The sequence below is a fragment of the Prionailurus bengalensis genome, chromosome C1 (assembly GCF_016509475.1).
Source record: "Prionailurus bengalensis isolate Pbe53 chromosome C1, Fcat_Pben_1.1_paternal_pri, whole genome shotgun sequence".
Taxonomy (NCBI): domain Eukaryota; kingdom Metazoa; phylum Chordata; class Mammalia; order Carnivora; family Felidae; genus Prionailurus; species Prionailurus bengalensis.
This window is the reverse complement of record NC_057345.1, coordinates 41,640,965-41,661,444: the sequence shown is the minus strand read 5'-3', so window position 1 is coordinate 41,661,444 and position 20,480 is coordinate 41,640,965. Positions and strand designations below refer to the sequence as shown.

Below are 20,480 nucleotides of genomic sequence, written 5' to 3'. Positions count from 1 at the left end.
CAAGAAACTAAATGGCATAACTTCACATTAGATCAAAAGTTCGAATTTAGAGGACCTTAACAGATAATTATCCAAAATGCAGGGAATCACAGGCATAAATGATTAACTTACTGCTCCGGAGGACAATCTCCTTTTCTTTCCCTTACTATTTTTCTTTCTGGTTATTTGTATATCTGCAACTACTAAATTCTTAAGCACCTTAATTTTTCTAGCTCTGTTGCTATCCCCTACAACTAGCATAGTGTGCCCTGCACAGAAGGCTCAATAAATGCTTGCTGCACTCAAGATACGTACAGTTTAATGTAAATTTTTTTTTCCCCAAAATGCCCAATACCAAACACAATCTCTTTTTCCCAAACCCATGCTTCAAAACCCTGGTCTTCCAGTACTCCCTCTATGTCAGTAAACGATAACCACTACCATCCACTCTAATATGCAAACCATAAACTGGACAGTCCATGTTGCCTCTCTCATTCCACCTTCAATCCATCAAGTTCCATCATTTTTACCTCCCCAATACATTCTCAATTATGCCCACCTCTCCCCATTACCACCACTCGGTTATAGGTCTGGGCCTTTTGCAATAAACTTCCTGAATCTACCCTAGCTCCTCCAATTCAGTCTTAACACTATAGCCACAGTAGTTGGTTTTCAAAGCCAATTTACCCCCTCCTCACCCCCTACCACAACCAAAGAACTTCAACTGCTTTCCAATGTGCTTAGGATACAATTCAGTCTTTAACAATGGCTTACAAAGTTTAGCTCTACTAACACCCTTAGTCCATTTTACACCTTCCACTCCTTCATTTTTTGCATTTCACATAATGACCTTTTTCAAGTTTCTTCAATTTGCTATGGAGTTTCCAAGCTCATAGCCTTGGAGCTGGCTGTTACTTCTTTTACACTTATCCACTTGACACAAATCTTCAATTTACTGCTATTCATCATCTTATCCTCCCCACCTATGTGAATTCCTATTATGTTCTCATGGCCCCTATAACTCTCCTTTACAAAACTTATCACAGCTATAATTTTACATGTATTTGAGTTACTCTTTTTAATTAAATAAAATACTCTTTTTAATTTCATAAAATACTCTTTGATTACATAAAATGAGATAATTTACATAAAACATCTATTTTAGATGTACAGTTAACATATTTTGATAAATGTATACATACATGTAATCACCACAATTAAGACACAGAATATTTCTATCACCCCAGGATTTCCCTTAAGCCCCTCAAGCAGTCAATCCCACCAACCACTGCTCTATTTGCATTATTCTTTCATTAATGTTCATGTTCACCACTAGACTGTAAGCTTAATTAGGCAAGGATCTATCTGATTTGGTTCAACATTATATCCTCAATATTTAGCCATATGCCTGGCACATATTAAATGCTTAATAATGAATTTTCTATGTTAATAGATTATGAAAATAAACATCAATTGTATGATAAATATCAAACCATAAGCAGTGATGTAGAAAAATACATGAATTTTGCCAGATGGACAAGGTCAATGTCTAGCAACTTTCACTAACACCCTTTAACATTTTCCTTTAATATCTGCCTTTCTAGCAGTTTTGTGCTTGAGCAGCCCAAAGTATGTAATTCAATATTGGCTGATCCAACAGTTCTCCAGGGGAAAAAAGCCTCCATCTCTAATTCTATGTACTGTACTGTTTAACCCCATAAGAGACATAATACTTATTTATATGTTTCTTGCTTACCAGGTCCATCATGTGCTTATGTCTTATCTCCCCAACTAGACAGAAAGACCCATGGTGTCATCAGTGACTTCATATTTAACAGTGTCTATCAAAGTGTCACACTTTTTTAAAAAGTGTTCTCCAAATCTACCACCACCACCACCACCATCATCATCATCATCATCATCATCATCATCATCATCATCGGTCAGTCATTTCAAAATATAATGCACTATGATTTTTGACAATATAGGGTAAATAGTAAAGTTCTAGTAAGATTTTAGTGGACCTGATTATCATTAGTTTTTTTTTTTTATTAATAAGCTGAAGTATTAAGATTAGGGGTAATGGCAATAGAATATATGAGTTATGATGGTCTCTTAAGACAATTGAGTTTTCTTCTGTGTGTGTGTGTGTGTGTGTGTATAAAACTCTACATTCTAGTTACACATTTAAAGAGGCCACAGCTACAATCCAAAGTCTACCCGTTCATCTAGTTTCATGCTAGAGATAACTATTTGTTACATATAGTTCTCATTTCCCTAATCCTAGCATAAAGTTAATGTGCATGAAAGATGTACTATTTAAGATGAAAAATAATTACGTGATACAGGGCAACTTGACCCATTTTATCTCAAGAAACTAGAGGACTCATAAGCAAATTTGGCAACTCAAATTGTTTTTTAAAACATCTACAAATTGGGGCACCTGGGTGGCTCAGTCAGTTAAGCATCCAACTTCAGCTCAGGTCACGATCTCACGGTTCGTTGGTTCGAGCCCCGCGCCGGGCTCTGTGCTGACAGCTCAGAGCCTGGACCCTGCTTTGGATTCTGTGTCTCCCTCTCTCTCTGCTCCTCCCCCACTCACGCTCTGTCTCTCTCTCTCTCAAAAATAAACATTAAAAAAAAGTTTAAAAAAATCTACAAATTATTTCAGAAGAAAGTTAAGGGACCAATGCCTTAAACCCATATATAGCAATGGATTTCCAATCTATGCATAAAAAAAAAAGTCTTCAATACTTATCTTTGAACTACATAACTAAGGCTATTATGTGATTAAATTAGTACTTCTGTTTTTTGTTCAAGATAAAGAAGAATACAATAGGATGAATAAGGAGTACAAAAAACAACCTGAGAAAAATAAAAACACAAAGATTCAGGGTGAGGGGGTCTTTCAAATGGCAAGAGGTCAAGCAAAAAATAGGCCAATTTTACCTACAGCTATTAAGATGAAAAGAAAATTTTAACCATACAGAATTCATCCACTACTTTCAAAAATATTCTGCTAGAGGGCTCAATTATGTTTATGTATATATTACATTTATATTCATAGTATATGAATATATACGTATGAATTTGCTTTGCAACTCAGGCCAAATGACTGGAACAGGTAACATTAAGAGACAACTCTTGGAAGAAGGACATGCAGCTCCACTATTTAACCAGTATCCAAAAGTCTCAAATTTCCACACAGAAACTTTGGTCATATGGAATCGAAACACCACTTGCCATATGGTAGAAGCAGTCTGTACTATCTCGTGACCATGGTGACCATGTTCCAAAAGTTTATTTTATTTGCAATTCTCAGTGCATTATCAAACAGAAGAATTATTTGGTTCAAGGTTAGGAATAAACACCCTTTATAAACCACACAATGGCTATGATAGTGTACTGCCTTGTTCACCAATATATCTTTAGTATCTTCTTAACACAGGGACTGACATGTATTGGGTACTTAATAAATATCTGTTAAATGAATGAAATGCCAGGTATTATACTATGAAAATAGCAGTACAAACAACTAAAAAGCCTGAAAATGGCTAGTAAAGCAAGCAGAACAGAGAAAGCAGAGACAGAAGGCTGTTGTTTTACTGTATGAGCCCTTTAGTACTATTTAATTTTAAAAGCTTATATTAGGTACTAGTGCCCCAATTTTTACATATAAAATTCTGCAACTTGTAGATTAAAAACATTAAAAACACATGAGTTGCTGGGGTGCCTGGGTGGCTCAGTCGGTTGAGCGTCCAACTTTGGCTCAGGTCATGATCTCATGGTATGTGAGTTCGAACCCCACGTCAGGCTCTGTGCTGACAGCGGGGAGCCTGGAGCCTGCTTCATTCGGACTCTGTGTCTCCCTCTCTTTCTGACCCTCCCCAACTCATGCTCACTCGTGCTCTCTCTCTCAAAAAAAAAAAAAAAAAAAAAAAAAAATTAAAAAAAAAAGACACATGAGTTGCCAAATTTGGTTAGAAGTACAAAGCTCCTTGCTACAAAATGGATGAGATGGCTTTGTATTATGTAATTACTCTTCATTTTAAATGCTCCTGCTTTTATGTCCTCCAACTTTATGTAAAATTAGGAAGTTAACAAACTGTGTGTTTATCTCTAAAGAAAGGGTGTGGGAAACACTACTACTTTTATTTTATATACTTCTACGTATTTAAAAAAATTTTTAGAAGCATGACTTACTTATGTCATTATTTTATTTTAATTTCAATTAAAATTGAAATTCTCATTTTTAATGAGAAATTCAATCCTCATTATTTTTATTTTCTACTTTATACTGGACTGAACTCTGTAAAGTCAAAGACAACACGGCACTTATTCACGATTATATCCTCGATAACTAGTACAGTGCATGGAATACATTAACTGTGTGGTATTTACCAAATGCGTAACTTTTTTGTATTCTCCATATGTTCTGAAGTGAACATGCACTATTTTTTTTTAATTTTTAAACCTTACTTTTATACAGAGAAGGCAGGAAAATATATAATAAATTCTAAAAGATTTCCATAAAAACACAGTTATGATAAATTTCTGGCAGTTAAAGGAATGACCTTCAGCAGCTATAAGACTGAATCATCTGTTCTTTTAATTTAAAAAAATTTTTTGAGAGAAAGCGCACACAAACACTAGTGCACGCAGGGGAGGCACAGAAGGAAAGGGAGGGAGAGAATCCCAAGCAGGCTCCACGCTGGGATTCAGGGCTCAATCTCACCACTGTGAGATCATGACCTGAGCTGAAATCAAGAGTCAATGCTTAACCGACTGAGCTACCCAGGCACCCCTGGACCATCTGTTTTTGTTTCCTAAGAGTTTAAGATAGATGGGCCATTGCTTGGACAAAAGAACTGAAGAAAATTATGAATCCTAGAATCCTAAATGCCAATTTGGGAGCCAGAGATTATCTACCCTCAGTAATTGCAATGACTATGGAAACAGCCCTTAGGGAAATTTTTCTTTGTTATAGGAAACCCAAGTAACTGGCTACTGCTCCATACCACTTCACCTATGGAAAAGGTGGACACATATATATTGCAATCATTTTCTTTGGGAAACAAAGAGTTTCAATGGAGAAAAACAAAACACATCTATTTTTCTCCATGATACAAAAATAAAATCTAAGGTAACAGGAGAAACACTACAATGCTGGTAAACAGATACTTATATACTGAGAAATTGAAACATATGTTCAAAAAAACTAATATTCAGTGAAGTAGCTTAACACCTAAGAATAGTACTCAAAAGATTTCTATTAATTATAGCTAACCAGTAAGGCACATGAGACATTACAGAAAAGAGGGTAGAATTAAGGTATCCTAATACTAAAGATTAGTTTCTCAGCTACTATCCCAAATTATACCTTAAATACAAAATTTGGCAGGTATGTAATTGACCGAAGTATCTAATTTTGAAAAAAGCCTTCATAATGGCTCTATAATGGTTCTGTTATTTTTCAGCTTCAATAATGATTTGCAATCTGAATTCTATCACATTTTCCTTATGTATAATTAGGTTTTACCCACAGATTCAATGGCATTTCTGGTGAGGTTTCTACTAGCCCTCTCTATTCCCCTCAGCCATATTCTTACACAAGGTATCATGTCCTTTCTAGGGGCTTGAGATCAAAGCCAATGGATAATGAATGAACAGTAAAGGGCAAAAATTATAAAATTACAAGACAGTAGCAATGAAATTCCAATTTGATAACCACCTAAGATACAGTCTACAATGGCCTACATAAACCTATATAGACAAGGACAATTATAGCCCAATTTCTCGGACCAAACAACAATCACAGAAGCCATTTAGTATGAAAAAATTTTAAATATCAACTAATTTATAGCATAAATGTAAAAAAATATAAAGGTCTATACTACTCAATTAAACATCTACATGAAGGTTTTTAAACTGGAATCTAAAAAAGTATCTACCACAATCTTCTATGTTTTCATTTTTTCTATAACCTATATAGCCACAAACTGAATCATCTCAGTAACAACCTTAAATCCAAGTGGTACCAACTTATTTCATTGTTCATTTTGTTTATGATCAACTTGGCACCAAGTACTACTACTTGTCACAGAAGAGCCTTGACTATGAAAATGACATATTTTGTGAAGTGAAGGTCAAATAACCTCATAGGATGTGATGTACAAATGAAGGTTTCCCAGTAGTCAGAACAGAGAAAAGTGGCAAGATGACAGTTATCACAATCCATAGCAGTGTATACATGTCAAACTTAAAAAGATTCTATACCCTAACAGTCAGTACCATTTTCACATTGTAAGTAGTGACCCATTTTTACAAGGCAGTATCATTCATCACATTAAATAAATGTTAATTTAGATTTTATTGCTTTGTATTTTGTTTGTATTTAACTTGCAATTTTCTTTTGGATGTATAAAATTTTAAATATAAGAAGTTTATGCCTAGCTTAATTTTTGCCCACATTAAATAACATGATATATATAATACTTGAAACACTGGAATTTTGGGCTTGCAAGAGTTTTATTTTGTTTTTTTTTTCTAAAATAGGTCCTAGTTTACTGAAGATTATAAACCTTTTTTACATCTGTATGATATACAGACAAGCTGCTATAATTCACAAAACTGCACAGTATAGGTAACACTGCTAAACCTACAGGATGTAGCATCCTATCTTCTTCCAGTGATCAATTCCTTGCTTGGCAATCTCTTGCATTTTGTCTGTACTAAAGCTTACTAGGGCAAATAAACTAAAAGTTTCCCTCCATTAATCAGTTTCAGCAAATATCCACTGAAGGATTCTTACAGGCTAAGAAGAGGGGAATAAGAAGCTCAACAGCCCCTATGGCCCCTCTTCAAGGAGTATCCTAATTTAGTTGGCTGTAAATACATGCAAAGATAACACAAGCTAACATACAAATTTAGAATGACTAATGGAAATTAAACTACTATAGGAGTTGCAAGGAGAGAAGATTTTAATTGTCTTCTCACATCCTCAGACTATCCTAATTGCAATTTTAAGATACCCACAGAGGAGGGGCACCTGGGTGGTTCAGTCAGTTAAATGGATGACTCTTGCTTTCAACTCAGGTCATGACCTCACCGTTCCTGAGTTTGAGCCCCGCAGCAGGTTCCGCACTGAGAGTGTGGAGGCTGCTTAGGATTCTCTCTCCCTCCCTCCCTCTCTCTCTTTCTCTCTCTGCCCCTGCCCTGCTCATGTGTGCTCTCTCTCAAGATAAGTAAATAAAAAAAAAAAAAAGATACCCACAGAGAAGCAGGGAAAACAGGAAAAGAGGAAAGATAGAAGGAAAGGGAAAAGGTACAAGAGATGCTAGACGAATTTACAGTTAATCAGAATAAAAGGAAGAATGGAACTAATATTTATGAATACTTTCTACATACAAGGTAGAATATATTAGAGATATTATAAATCTGAACACGACTTTATTGAGGCTTTATACTTACCTTTAAAGATCAGCTCAGACTTAAAAGAAATTAAGTACTTACTAACCCACATTATACAGCTAGTAAGAGAGCAGAGCCAGGACCCAAGTCTTGATAAGCCTAACTCTACAGATTTTCTACTATAATATACTGCTTTTTAAACCATATTCAAGTTAGACAGTGCCTAGTGGGCTAGGCACATAGGTGCTATGATAAAAATACTATCAAAAAGATAGGTTTGCTCTCACCTCATGAAACTTATAATCTCAAATGGGAGATGAATTAAACAATAATGTATTATTAAAAGAGATAATGCATGTAAAGCCCACATAGTTCCTGGCACATAAGAAATGCTCAAATATTAGTTGCTACTGTTATTACTACATACCAGAATGTTATATGGACCACAAAGGAGGGGAAATTACAGCAGAGGTTAAAGAGGTAAGAGAGTACTTTTTTTCCTCCATGTTTGGATATTTATTCAGCAACTAAATCAGCAGGTGGTTTCATGGAATAGATGTAAAATAAGGAGAAAAAGAAATTAATGTGTATTCCTTAGAATATGGGGACATGCATAACTGCTGAATTAGGTATTTTCTTCCTATCTAATAAATTTGGGTGCCAGAAGTATGGTTAGAGCTATCCTAAGTCAGGGCAATGGAAAGGGGCCTTAGCAGGAGTGGCTGTTACAACTAGAGTTTGTTGTGTTAAAGATGCATGAGCTTCCCAGGGATCAGGTTAGTAAGGTAGAAGGATAATGGAATCCTCCTTAAGATGGCTACTTTCTACCACAATGAGACTCAGAATTAAGAATTAAAAGAATGTTAAATGTTCTGCCAAAAATAGAAACTGGGGTGTGAAGGGAGCAAGTGCTTAGTCGGAGAGCAAATAACAAAGTGCCTGTGTCAATGAACTGTGTAGCATGGGATATCCCAATGGGAGGATGTCCAAAGAATTCCCTGATGAACTCCAATTTATTTATTTTTTATTTTTTTAATATATGAAATTTATTGTCAAATTGGTTTCCATACAACACTCAGTGCTCATCCCAAAACATGCCCTCTTCAATACCCATCACCTACCCTACCCCCCCTCCCACCCCCCATCAACCCTCAGTTTGTTTTCAGTTTTTAAGAGTCTCTTATGCTTTGGCTCTCTCCCACTCCCAATTTAAAAAATCTAATATTTAGGCACCTGGCACACATAAGTCACCAGTCATATAAGACTTGGGCTATTTTTTTCCTGTACTCCCTTTTCATATCCTTGCCCTAACTCAGAAGGAATACCTATGAAGAAGACAGAAGACAAGTGAAAAAAAATGAATCCTTTCCATTGTCCCAATAATACAAGTTCCTCAGTCCTCAGTTGGAGTTATCAGGCAAACTATGAGTTGAATAAGAAATTAAAGTTTTGATACAGGGCTGAATTAGAATTTCTTAACCTAAAACAGTTTTAAAATCCAAAATAAGACTTATTCTTATAACTCTGACCAGAAAGCTATGAATATGCTCAAGCTCAAGCAGTCAGACATGGGGAGGGAATATATGGCAGAGCAATTTTTTTTTTTTTAGTACTGGTTTCAGTAGAATTCAGTGGTTCATCAGTTACATATAAAAGCCAGTGCTCATCACAAGTGCACTCCTTAATGCCCACCTCCCCTCCAGCAACCCTGAGTTTGTTCCCTATAGTTAAGTTTCTTATGGTTTGCCTCCCTCTGTTTTTATCTTATTTTATTTTTTCTTCCCTTCCCATATGTTCATCTGTTTCTTTTATTAAATTCCACATGAGTGAAATCATATGGTGCTTATCTTTCTCTGATTTATTTTGCTTAGCATAATACACTCTAGTTCCATCCACATTGTTGCAAATGGCAAGATTTCATTCTTTTTGATGCCTGAATAATATTCCATTATGTATATATATATATATATATATATACACACACACACACATATACATACATATATACATGTATATACATGTATATATACATATGCATATAGGTATATATGTACACATATGATACATATGTGTATATGTATATGCATGTATACATATGTATATACATGCATATACATATATATACAATATACACATACACACATACATATATGTGTGTGTGTGTGTGTGTGTCTTTTTTGTCCATTCATTAGCTAATGGACATTTGGGCCCTTTCCGTAATTTGGCTACTGTTTACAGTGCTGCTATAAACACTGGGGTGCATTTGCCCCTTCAAATCAGTATTTTTGTATCCTTTAGATATATACCTAGTAGTGTAATCATTGGGTCATAGGGTAGTTCTATTTTTAGCTTTTTGAGGAAACTCCATACTGTTTTCCAGAGTGGCTACATGAGACTACTTTTTATTACAGTGATAAGAAAGAGATGAAATGAAGAGGTAATATGTGCATTGGGTCTTGAATGACTGGAATTAATCTTTCAGAGGCAAATTTGAGGACTAAGGATGGTGAGGACTTAGAGTAGCATGAGTAGAAGCATGGAACCAGAGAAGATTTCTATGCAGAGCATCAGATACATGTAGGATCAGCAAGTGGAAAGGTAGGTTGGGGTCAAATTAAAAGAGACAGAAATGCCCTAATAAAGTTTTACTTCATCCTACAGGCAAATGTAAATAATTAAAGGTTTTTCACAGTTATCGATACCTTAAGGTCTTTTATTAAAGGTGCTCTTTTATAAGATGAAGAGAATAAATTCAGGAATATTACAAGGGTACCAGAAATAGAGTTAGCAAGATGCAACTTACATGGTAGTCAAAGTGAGGAGTATGAGCGATTCTATTAAAAAGAAAAGACACTGGGGTGCCTGGCTGGCTCAGTTGGTAGAGCATCCAACTCTTGATTCCAAGGTCTTGAGTTCAAACCCTACACTGGGCATGGAGCCTACTTAAAAAAAAAAAAAAAAAAAAAAAAAAAAAGGACAAGACAACACACATACACACACACACACAGCTTGGCAGGTGGGAAGTTATCACCTAAGAGGACTCTCAACTCTGAAACTTCAATGGCTCAGAAAGTAACACTGTCATTAACAGAAACAGAAAAATGGGATAAAGAGATGGGTTTGAGGAAGGAGGAGATGACAAGCTCAGATTTAGCCATGTTGAGGTTGAGTTCCAGGGGGACATCTAACTGGCAAAATCCAAAAGGAAAGAGTGTAGGACTAAAACCAAATATGAAAAGATATATATAAAAACAGGTGGGTGAGAGGTAAGGGGAAGTCACCTACATAAAAGTTTTAGATGAATCCATGAAAATGGTGAGGGCTACTGGAGGCAGAGGGAGTAAGGTCATAGTCTCAAAGGAAACATCATACATTCAAGAGGATGGATGTAGTATTAACTCTGAGAAAGTAAGCATATTTTTCTTTGAAATGTGCAAAGCAGAGAAAGAAAGAATAGGTGAAATCACTAAGAACTATTGCAGTGAGACCTTTTTCTATAAAGAAGGGAGCAGGCTGTGTTAGATACTGCACACTTTAAAGATTTCACTGTGGGGATTTAATTGAAAATCAAGGAGTCAATAAGAAGACTGTTAAATAGAAATCCAATTACAGTTAGACAAAATTTAAATACAGCCATCTCAATTTTGTGACCCCTAATAGTACTAGAGGCTGACAAACCAAACAATGGGGGCCTTGGGGAATGGAAACCAGAATGGTATACAGCACAAAACATCAAGTGACAAAAAATTCTAAGGGTGATAGCAAAATCAGTGCTCGAGAAGCAGGCATAAGGTCTACATGGGAGGATGACGTAAGCAAAATTAGACAGGTATTAAATGGCCAGAAAAAATGAAGTAGAGCTCAGACCAAAATAAGAAAAGTTCAGAAGAAGTAAAGTGATAGAGGGTAAAGGTAAGAAAACTGTGGTCAAAGAGAAAACACTTTTAAATTCAATATTATGGAGGTAGTGCAGCCCTCAGTAACAACAAGGCCAAAGCAGTATCACTTAATGGCTAAAGTAGAGATGAAATTCAATGGAAAAAGAAGACATGTAAAGCCTTCTCCTGTGACCATTTGTAAGACAGTTCCATGAGTGCCTACTCCATAGTGCCTAATAGTACACTATACATCTCAAAGTACTCGATAAACAGCAATGGAAAAGCAACCTATACATCATCTGTTTCTTTGTTAATTCTTTCAATTATTTTTCATCCAACTAACAGTTATTAAGCACTCTTTAGAATGTCAGTCAGGTACTGGGAGTAAAAATGGTGAGAGTAGTTGCTGTGTTAGTAATAGCAGCTAACATTTATCAAGTTCTCACTATAGCTAGGAATGATTACAACAAATTTGCATTTAACTAATTTAATCATCAAAACAACTCTATAAAGGTAGGTGCTTTTATTGTTTTCATTTTATAGATGAGGACAGTGGAACTCAGACTAAGTTCAATGTAAAGTGGTGGCACTGGGATATAGACCCAAGACATTCTGGCTCCAGAGTCAAGTTCTTCACCACACTTCACTATCTCTGGGAGGAAAATCTTTACTTTTTTGCCAATCAAATTAACATTTACTTACATATTTCTAAATGTCCTATCTTATGCATACATAAACTTTATTTAAAAATATATATTCTCTTGTATTACATGTATTTTAAAATATCAAAGCTATCAGAGTCTAAGACTTTAAAATTTTTCTTTTCTTCTTGTTACTTCTTCTGAGTGAAAACTCAGAAATTCCAAAAATGGATCAAACTAGGTACCCAACCTTTAGGAGTCTGCATCCTAATTGGGGAAGCTGGAGTAACACATACTTTAAAAGATAAACCAAAAATATATATATATCATGAGGACTTAGTGAATTGTGCGACAAGTATGGCATTCGAAGGAAAGAGATAATTTTGAGTTTGGGGGATGGGTAGGAAGGGGTCAGTCAGGGGAGGCTCCACAGAAGAGATCAGTTCTGAACTGGGCTTTAAAGAAAAGCCATGGTATATAAAAGCAGAGTGGAGGCAGATGGCATTTCAGACAGGAGAGAAAACATAATGTGCAAGAATGTGGAGACCAGAAATGAAAAGATGCGTTCAGAGGAAAATAAGTAAACAGCAGCAGCACTCTAGTAAAAAGTTGACGTAGAGGTATAATGGTAGAAATGTCTAGAAAGGCAAGTTGAGAACAGATCACAGAGGGACTTGAATTGAATGTCAGTCTCACCAACCACGGAGGGAATCTCATCTGCCGCATTCAGGTTAATAGGATTCTTAAAACACTTGTCTTCCTACTGAATCACAAATTTCCTAAAATGATGTCACAGTCATTTATAAAACTGCCTAAAAGCAAGCCTTCAGAAATTATGAAATTGCTTTTAAAAAGCATAGCTCAAAGAATAACTTACAGATCTCCTAGTTCAACTCCATATTCATTCTTACAATCTCTTAATAGCCACATCCTTGAATAATGTTTTTTAAGCCTCTATTTGAACAGTTTCAGGTGATGGGGAGTTTCCACCTTGTAGGACCTGCAATGCCCTATATACCACTTTGTATAATCAAGCCAGTTCCTGGTACAGGACAAAAATCAGTAGAGAAAAAGAGTTATTAAATATCAGTTTTCTACAACTCAACCCTATAAATCAAAATAATTAAAACAAAATCCTCCAATGCCATAATATAAGCTCCTTCATTTAAGAATGAACTTGGAAAACTATCTGCAGTATAGTGGAGTAAACATTTGTTGTTTTTGTCATCTATCATCTTTTTTCCCTATTATGACTTTGCTTGGTGGGCACCATCTTCTACCCTATAAGCAATATGTTTCTGGTGAAGCAGGTAACAGCCCAGCTCCAGGAGTGAAAGATGTGACTGTGAAATTGTGATTGGTCAGGATTAAGAAAATGACTGGTGATAAGGTGATCAGCACTAATCCTATTGGTCTTACTATGGTCCAGAAAGAACAATAACCTTCTGTGGAATTTGGAGTTCCTACAATATTTTCCTGATAGTATGTTGTACATCTCAACAATGGGAGGCTGAAATTGCTACAACAAAAAGAACTTATCTAAAAATAAAGGCACTCCAGAAGAAATGAGGCCTAGAAATAGAAATGGTGGATTTGGGTCCTCATGACATTAAGTGCCTACTTCAAACCACATTTCAGCCAGATTTACATTTTTCTTAAACCCAATTTGTCTTTTTTTTCCTTTTACTTTCACCCCAAAGAGTACTACTTAACACATATGGTAACTGCCAAATCCAGTAACAAGAAAAGTAGGTCAACTCATCAGTACTTACGTATTATTATACATTACTGCATAATTTAGTTGTATCAATAACCAATCATAGATACTAAATTTAAAAATGATCTGGCACATATTAACACAGAATTTCACATTGAATATGGCCTTGAACTGTCTTATTTCTAAATAAAAATCAGTATTTTACCCCATAGAAAGCAGAAGAAAGGGAATATACCTTTACTAATATAACACTATAAAGGCAAGAATAAGCAACTCAGAAATAAGAAATTTTCATTATATCATATCACAGTTATTTTAAAAAAAACAGAAAGTAAACAAACAAAAACTAACGAACTATCCAGAAGCTATGTAAAGACTCTTACTTGAAGCTGAAGAGTATGTCTAAGAATTGTTTCTTCTAAGGCATGGATCCACTTCTCTCGCTCATCAGCATCGCGAGCTGAAATAAAATGTTATAAAAATTAAACCGCTAATTTCTACAAGATAGTTTCATGTTTTAAAGTAAAAATTTTAAACCTCAATACTAATAGGAGAGGTTTTAGTTGTGCCATTTTCTTAATAGGTTCATCTTCCTATCCTTTCTAAACATGCAATCCACTTGCAGCAATTTATAACAAAGGGAATAATTATGGTCAGTAATAGCAAGCTACACTTCACTGAGAACAACTAGAAAAGCTGGAAAAATTACTAAAAAATAATTGATTGGAGACAATAGAAAATAACCAGGTAATAAAGAAATAATAAGCCAAAGTCTAAAAGACAAACATTTAGAAGATAAGCCTTATATTGAAGGCCACTTTTCTCCTTATAAATTCCACCAAAGGAGTAGTAGACTGAGCAACATACTTAAAAGCTTTGTCAGTATGTTTGGGCAGGAGCTGTATGGGAACTCTATGTATTTTCTGCTTAATTTTTCTATGAACCAAGAACCGCTTTAAAAAATAGCCTATTAAAAAAAAAAAAGCCTTGTCAAGGCAAAAGTTGGAAACCAAGGCCCACCACCAGTGGGGTCTCTAGTAAATAAGTCATGCTTCAATTAGGGTGTCATGGGGCTACACTTAATAGAGGGATTAAGAATAAAACAATTAAATTAACTGCTCAGTTCTGAATGGCAAAGAAAAATCTTCATGCCCAAAATGGATTAAAACAACCCCATGTTATTAGTGACTCTAGGTACCTGGCTAACAAAAGCAAGCAAAATCTTTTCTGTAGGAAGATAACATCATTTCAACTGCTGAATCATCTCTATAAATAATTTTTTGATACAATGTCTAGCACATAAGTACAGATAGCCAAGTATACAAGGAGACAAAACTATACATTAATGAAAATCAAAAGACAATACAGGGGCATATAGGTGGCTCCGAAGGTTAAACATCCAGCTCTTGATTTCAGCTCAGGTCATGATCTCACAGTCTGTGAGCTCGAGCCCCACATCAGGCTCTGCACTGATGGTGCAGAGCCTGCTTGGGATTCTGTCTCTCTCCCCCACTCACACTCTCTCTCTTTCAAAATAAGTAAATAAACTTAAAAAAACATAATCAGCAAAATTTAAAACTCAGTGGATGAGTTTAAGAATAAATCAACTAATGAGACAATTAGAGAAATGGAAGAGAGATCAGAAGAAACTTATCAGTATAAAAGACAGTAAGTCAAACAGAAAATATTTTCAAAAAGGTAAGAAGGGCGCCTGGGTGACTCAGTCGGTTAAGCTTCTGACTTCGTCTCAGGTCATGTTCTCACTGTTTGTGAGTTTGAGCCCTGCATCGGGCCGTATGCTGACAGCTCAGAGCCTGGACCCTGCTTTGGATTCTCTGTCTCCCTCTCTCTCTTCCCCTCCCCCACCCATGCTCTCTTTCTGTCTCTCAAAAATAAATAAATGTTAAAAAAATTTTTTTAAAAGCCAAGCAAGCAATTGAGCTAAACTCTCAAACAATGCTAGCCAAAAGACAACAGAGTACCATATTTAATGGATAAAAAAAAATAGCTTCCAACCTAGAATTTGGTGAACATCCTTCAGGAACTAAGATGAAATAAAGTCATTTTCAGACCAAAAAAAACTAAAAATTTGTCACCAGCAAACACTCATTAAAGAAAATTTGAGGAGCACTTGGGTGGCTCAGTCAGTTGAGCATCCGACTCTTGATTTAAGCTCAGGTCATCATCTCACAGTTTGTGAGATCAAGCCCCATGCCAAGGTCTGCCCTGACAATGTGGAGCCTGATTGGAATTCTCTCTTCCCCCCTCTCTCTCTCTGCCCCTTCCTCTCCCTCCCTCTCTCTCTCTAAATAAACTTAAAAAAAAAGAAAAAGAAAATTTGGAAAGGTATTCTCCATGCCTACATGGATAATGTCTGATGGAAGGTGGTAGAAGCAGGAAAGAATGGAGTCACAAAAATGGTAAGTATATTAAACCATAAGAAACCTAGGAATAAACCCAACCAAAGAGGTGAAAGACTGGTACTCTGAAAACTATAAAACACTGATGAAAGAAATTAAAAAGGACACAAAGAACTGGACATTCCATGCTCATGGATTAGAAGAACAAATATTGTTAAAATATTTACACTACCCAAAGCAATCTACACATTTAATGCAATCCCTCTCAAAATACCATAAGCATTTTTCACAGAGCTAGAACAAACAATCCTAAAATTTGTATGGAACCACAAAAGACTCTGAATAGTCAAAGCAACCTTGAAAAAACAAAGCAAAGCTGGAGGTATCACAATTCTGGACTTCAAGTTATATTACAAAGCTGTAGTGATCAAACAGTATAGTATGGTACTGGCATAAAAACAGAAACATAGATCAGTGGAACAGAAAAGTCAGAAATGAACCCACAACTATATGGTCAATTAATCTTTAACAAAGCATGAAAGCATATCCAATAGGGAAAAGACAGTCTCTTCAACATACAGTGTTGGGAAAACTGGACAGCAACATGCAAAAGAATGAAACTGTACCACTGTTTTACACCATACACAAAAATAAATTCAAAATGGATTAAAGACCTAAATGTGAGACATGAAACCATTAAACTCCTAGAGAAGAACACAAGCAGTAATCTTTTTGACATCAGCCACAGCAACTTCTGACTAGATACGTCTCCTGAGGCAAGGGAAACAAAAGCAAAAATAACTATTGGTACTTCATCAAAATAAAAAACCTCTACACAGTGAAACAATCAACAAAACTAAAAGGCAACCTATGGAATGGGAGAAGATATTTGCAAATGACATATCTGATAAAGGGTTAGTATCCAAAATTATAAAGAACTCAACAAACTCAACACCCAAAAAACAAATAATCCAATTAAAAAGTGAGTGGAAGACATGAATAGACAATTTTCCAAAGAAGACATCCAGATGGCTAACAGACACATGGAAAGATGTTCAACATCACTTATAATCAAGAATACAAGTCAAAACCACAATGAGATAGCACCTGACACCCGTCAGATGACTAAAATCAGTAACACAAGAAACAACAGGTGTTGACAAGGATGTGGAGAAAGGGCAACCTTATTATCCTATTGGTGAGAATGCAAATTAGTCCAGCCACTCTAGAAAACAGTATGGAGGTTCCTCAAAAAAGTTAAAAATACAACTACCCTATGATGCAGCAATTGCACTATTAGGTATTTACTCATTCAAAGGGATACATGTACCCCAATGTTTACAGCAGTATTATCTCCAACAGCCAAAGTATGAAAATAGCCCAAGTGTCCATCAACTAATGAATGGATAAAGAAAATGTGGAATAGATATACAATGGAATATCATTCAGCCATAAAAATGAAATCTTGCCAGAATGATGTGGATGGAGTGACAGTATATTATTATGCTAAGAGAAAAGAGAAAGACAAATACCATATGATTTCACTCATATGTGGAACTTAAGAAACAAAACACATGAGCAGACAGAAAAAGAGGGAGAGAGGGAGGCAAATCAAGAAACAGACGTAACTATAGAAAACAAACTTATGGTTACCAGAGGGGAGGAGGGTTGTGGAATGTGTTAAATAGGTGATGGGGATTAAAGAGGGCACTTGTGATGAGCACCGGCTGTTGTATAGAAGTGTTGAACCACTAAATTGTACACCTGAAACCAGTATTACACTGTATGTTAACTAACTGGAATTTAAATAAAAACCTAAAAAAAAAAAAAAAGAAAGAAAAAAAACAGTTAAAAAATGGTAAGTACATTGGGGAGCCTGGGTGGCTCAGTCGGTTAAGCGGCCGACTTCGGCTCAGGTCATGATCTCGCGGTCCGTGAGTTCAAGCCCCGCGTCGGGCTCTGTGCTGACAGCTCAGACCCTGGAGCCTATTTCAGATTCTGTGACTCCCTCTCTCTGACCCTTCCCCGTTTCATGCTCTGTCTCTTTCTGTCTCAAAAATAAATAAACGTTAAAAAAAATAATAAAAATTAAAAAAATGGTAAGTACATGGGCAAAACTAAATGCATATTGACTACATAAAATAATAATACCTTGTGAAGTTAAATACATATAAAATTAAATACAAACAACTGCAAATAAAGTAGGAAAGAGAAAATGGAGTTAAAGAATTCTAAAGTTCTGCATTGTTTGGAAAGAAGATAAAATTACCAATTAACATTAGATTTTGATAACTGAAAGATTTATGTTGTAATTTTTAGAGTAATCACTATAAGGTTAAGTGTTTAACTTCCCACATAATAAATAAAAAAATCAGTAATGAAAAATAATCCAAAAATTTACAAGAAAAAAAAAAAAAGAAACAAAATACAAGACAAAAAGAAAACATATGGTAACATGGTAAAATTTTAACCCTAAAACACCAATAATTAAATTAGGTATAAATGAAGTATGTAAATGTTCCAATTAGAAAAAGAAGAATTTTTAAACAAGATTTTATGACACAAGAGATACTCATTAAATATAAGGATACAGAAATATTAAAAATAGGAGTATAAAAAAAGACAGACCATAGAAATACTAACTCTAAAATAAAGTTGATATTATTCAAATCACACAAACTAGACTTTACCAGAAGATCAAGAGGCTCACTTTGCAAATGCAACAGAATTTTATCATCAAGAAGATACAATAAATATAAATTTATATGTAGCTAATAATATGTATTCAAAAATATATGTATATGGCAAAAACATATAGAATATAAGGAAAAATAGACAAAACACCACCATCATAGTGGCAGATTTTAATACAACTCATTCATCTCCCAATTAGATGAAGCAGATAAAAAATTAGTAAGCATCTAGAAAATATGAATAATCCCTGATGAATAAACTTGATCCAATGGACATACATAGAGCACTACACACAACAAATGTGCAACAGACATTCTTTTCAAGCACACACAGAATATTTCTAAAAACTGACCATATAGCAGCTCTTCCAACAATAGCCAGGTTATGGAAAGAGCCTAAATGCCCATCAACTGATGAATGGATAAAGAAGATACGGTTTATATATACAATGGAATACCACTTGGCAATGAGAAAGAATGAAATCCTGCCATTTGCAACAACGTGTATGGAACTGGAGGGTATTATGCTAAGTGAAGTAAGCCAGAGAAAGACAGATACCATATGTTCTCATGTGGAGCTTGAAAAACTTAATAGAAAACCATGGGGCAGGGGAGGCAAGGGGAGGCGAGGGGAGGGGAGGGGAGGGGAGGGGAAGGGAAGGGAAGGGAAGGGGAGGCGAGGGGAGGGGAGGGGAGGGGAGGGGAGGGGAGGGGAGGGGAGGGGAGGGGAGGGAAAGGGAAGGGAAAAAATAGTTTCAAACAGAGAGGGAGGCAAACCATAAGAGACTCTTAAATACAGAGAACAAACTGAGGGTTGACTGGGGGGGGGGGGACAGGTGAGGGGGTAAGTGGGTGATGGGCATTGAGGAGGGCACTTGTTGGGATGAGCACTGGATGTCGTATGTAAGCAATGACTCACAGGAATCTATCCCCAAAACCAAGACAAGAAAAGAATAAGGAACTGCCATAACTAAATGTAATGCAGGATCTTGGATTGAATCCTGGAAGAGAAAAGGAACATTAGAGGAAAAATCAAATGATTTGTGGTTTAATTAAAAGCATTTTAGCATCTGTGGTTTAATTAAAAGCATTGTACCAAATGAGTGGAAGATTCAGCTCAGGACATTAGAGCCTGAGCAAGATGAGGAGGGCACGCGGTAGTAACCCCTTATCAACAAGGGATACATTCCAAGACACCCAGTGGATGCCTGAAACCATGGACAGTAATGAACCCTATATATACAGTGTTTTTTCCTATACATACTTATGATAAAGTTTATTTATAAATTAGTAAGAGATCACTAATTAGTAAGAGATTAACAACAGTAACTAATAATAAATAGAACAATTATAACAATATCCTGTAATAAAAGTTATGTGAATGTGGCCTGTTTCTCACATACATGAATGCTCTTAAAATATATATATATATATATATTTAATATTGTTTATTTATTTTTGAGAGAGAGAGAGACACACACACACACACAGAGCGTGAGTTGGGGGAGAGGCAGAGGGAGGCAGAGAGAGAGGGAGACACAGAATCCGAAGCAGGCTCCAGGCTCTGAGCTGTCAGCACAGGGCCTGATGCGAAGCTCAAACTCATAGACTCAGAGATCGTGACCTGAGCCGAAGTCAGATGGTCTACTGACTGAGCCACCCAGGCGCCCCTTAAAATATCTTAATGTACTGTACTCGCCCTTCTTCTTGTGATGATGTGAGATGATAAAATGTCTATGTGATGAGATAAAGTGAAGTAAATTAATACAGGCACTATGAAGTAGCATTAGGCCATTACTGAC

General features: G+C 35.8%; 1 protein-coding gene across 11 annotated transcripts in view; it reads right to left on the bottom strand.

Moving 5' to 3' along the window:
- Positions 1 to 20,480, bottom strand: part of OSBPL9 (oxysterol binding protein like 9) — a 199,457-nt gene that overhangs the window by 64,437 nt on the left and 114,540 nt on the right. For all 11 annotated transcript variants that reach the window (XM_043578758.1, XM_043578761.1, XM_043578759.1 and 8 more), the window contains one exon: positions 14,009 to 14,085. In XM_043578758.1, the coding sequence (XP_043434693.1) occupies positions 14,009 to 14,085 (77 nt within the window). The remainder of the gene's footprint in view (positions 1 to 14,008; positions 14,086 to 20,480) is intronic.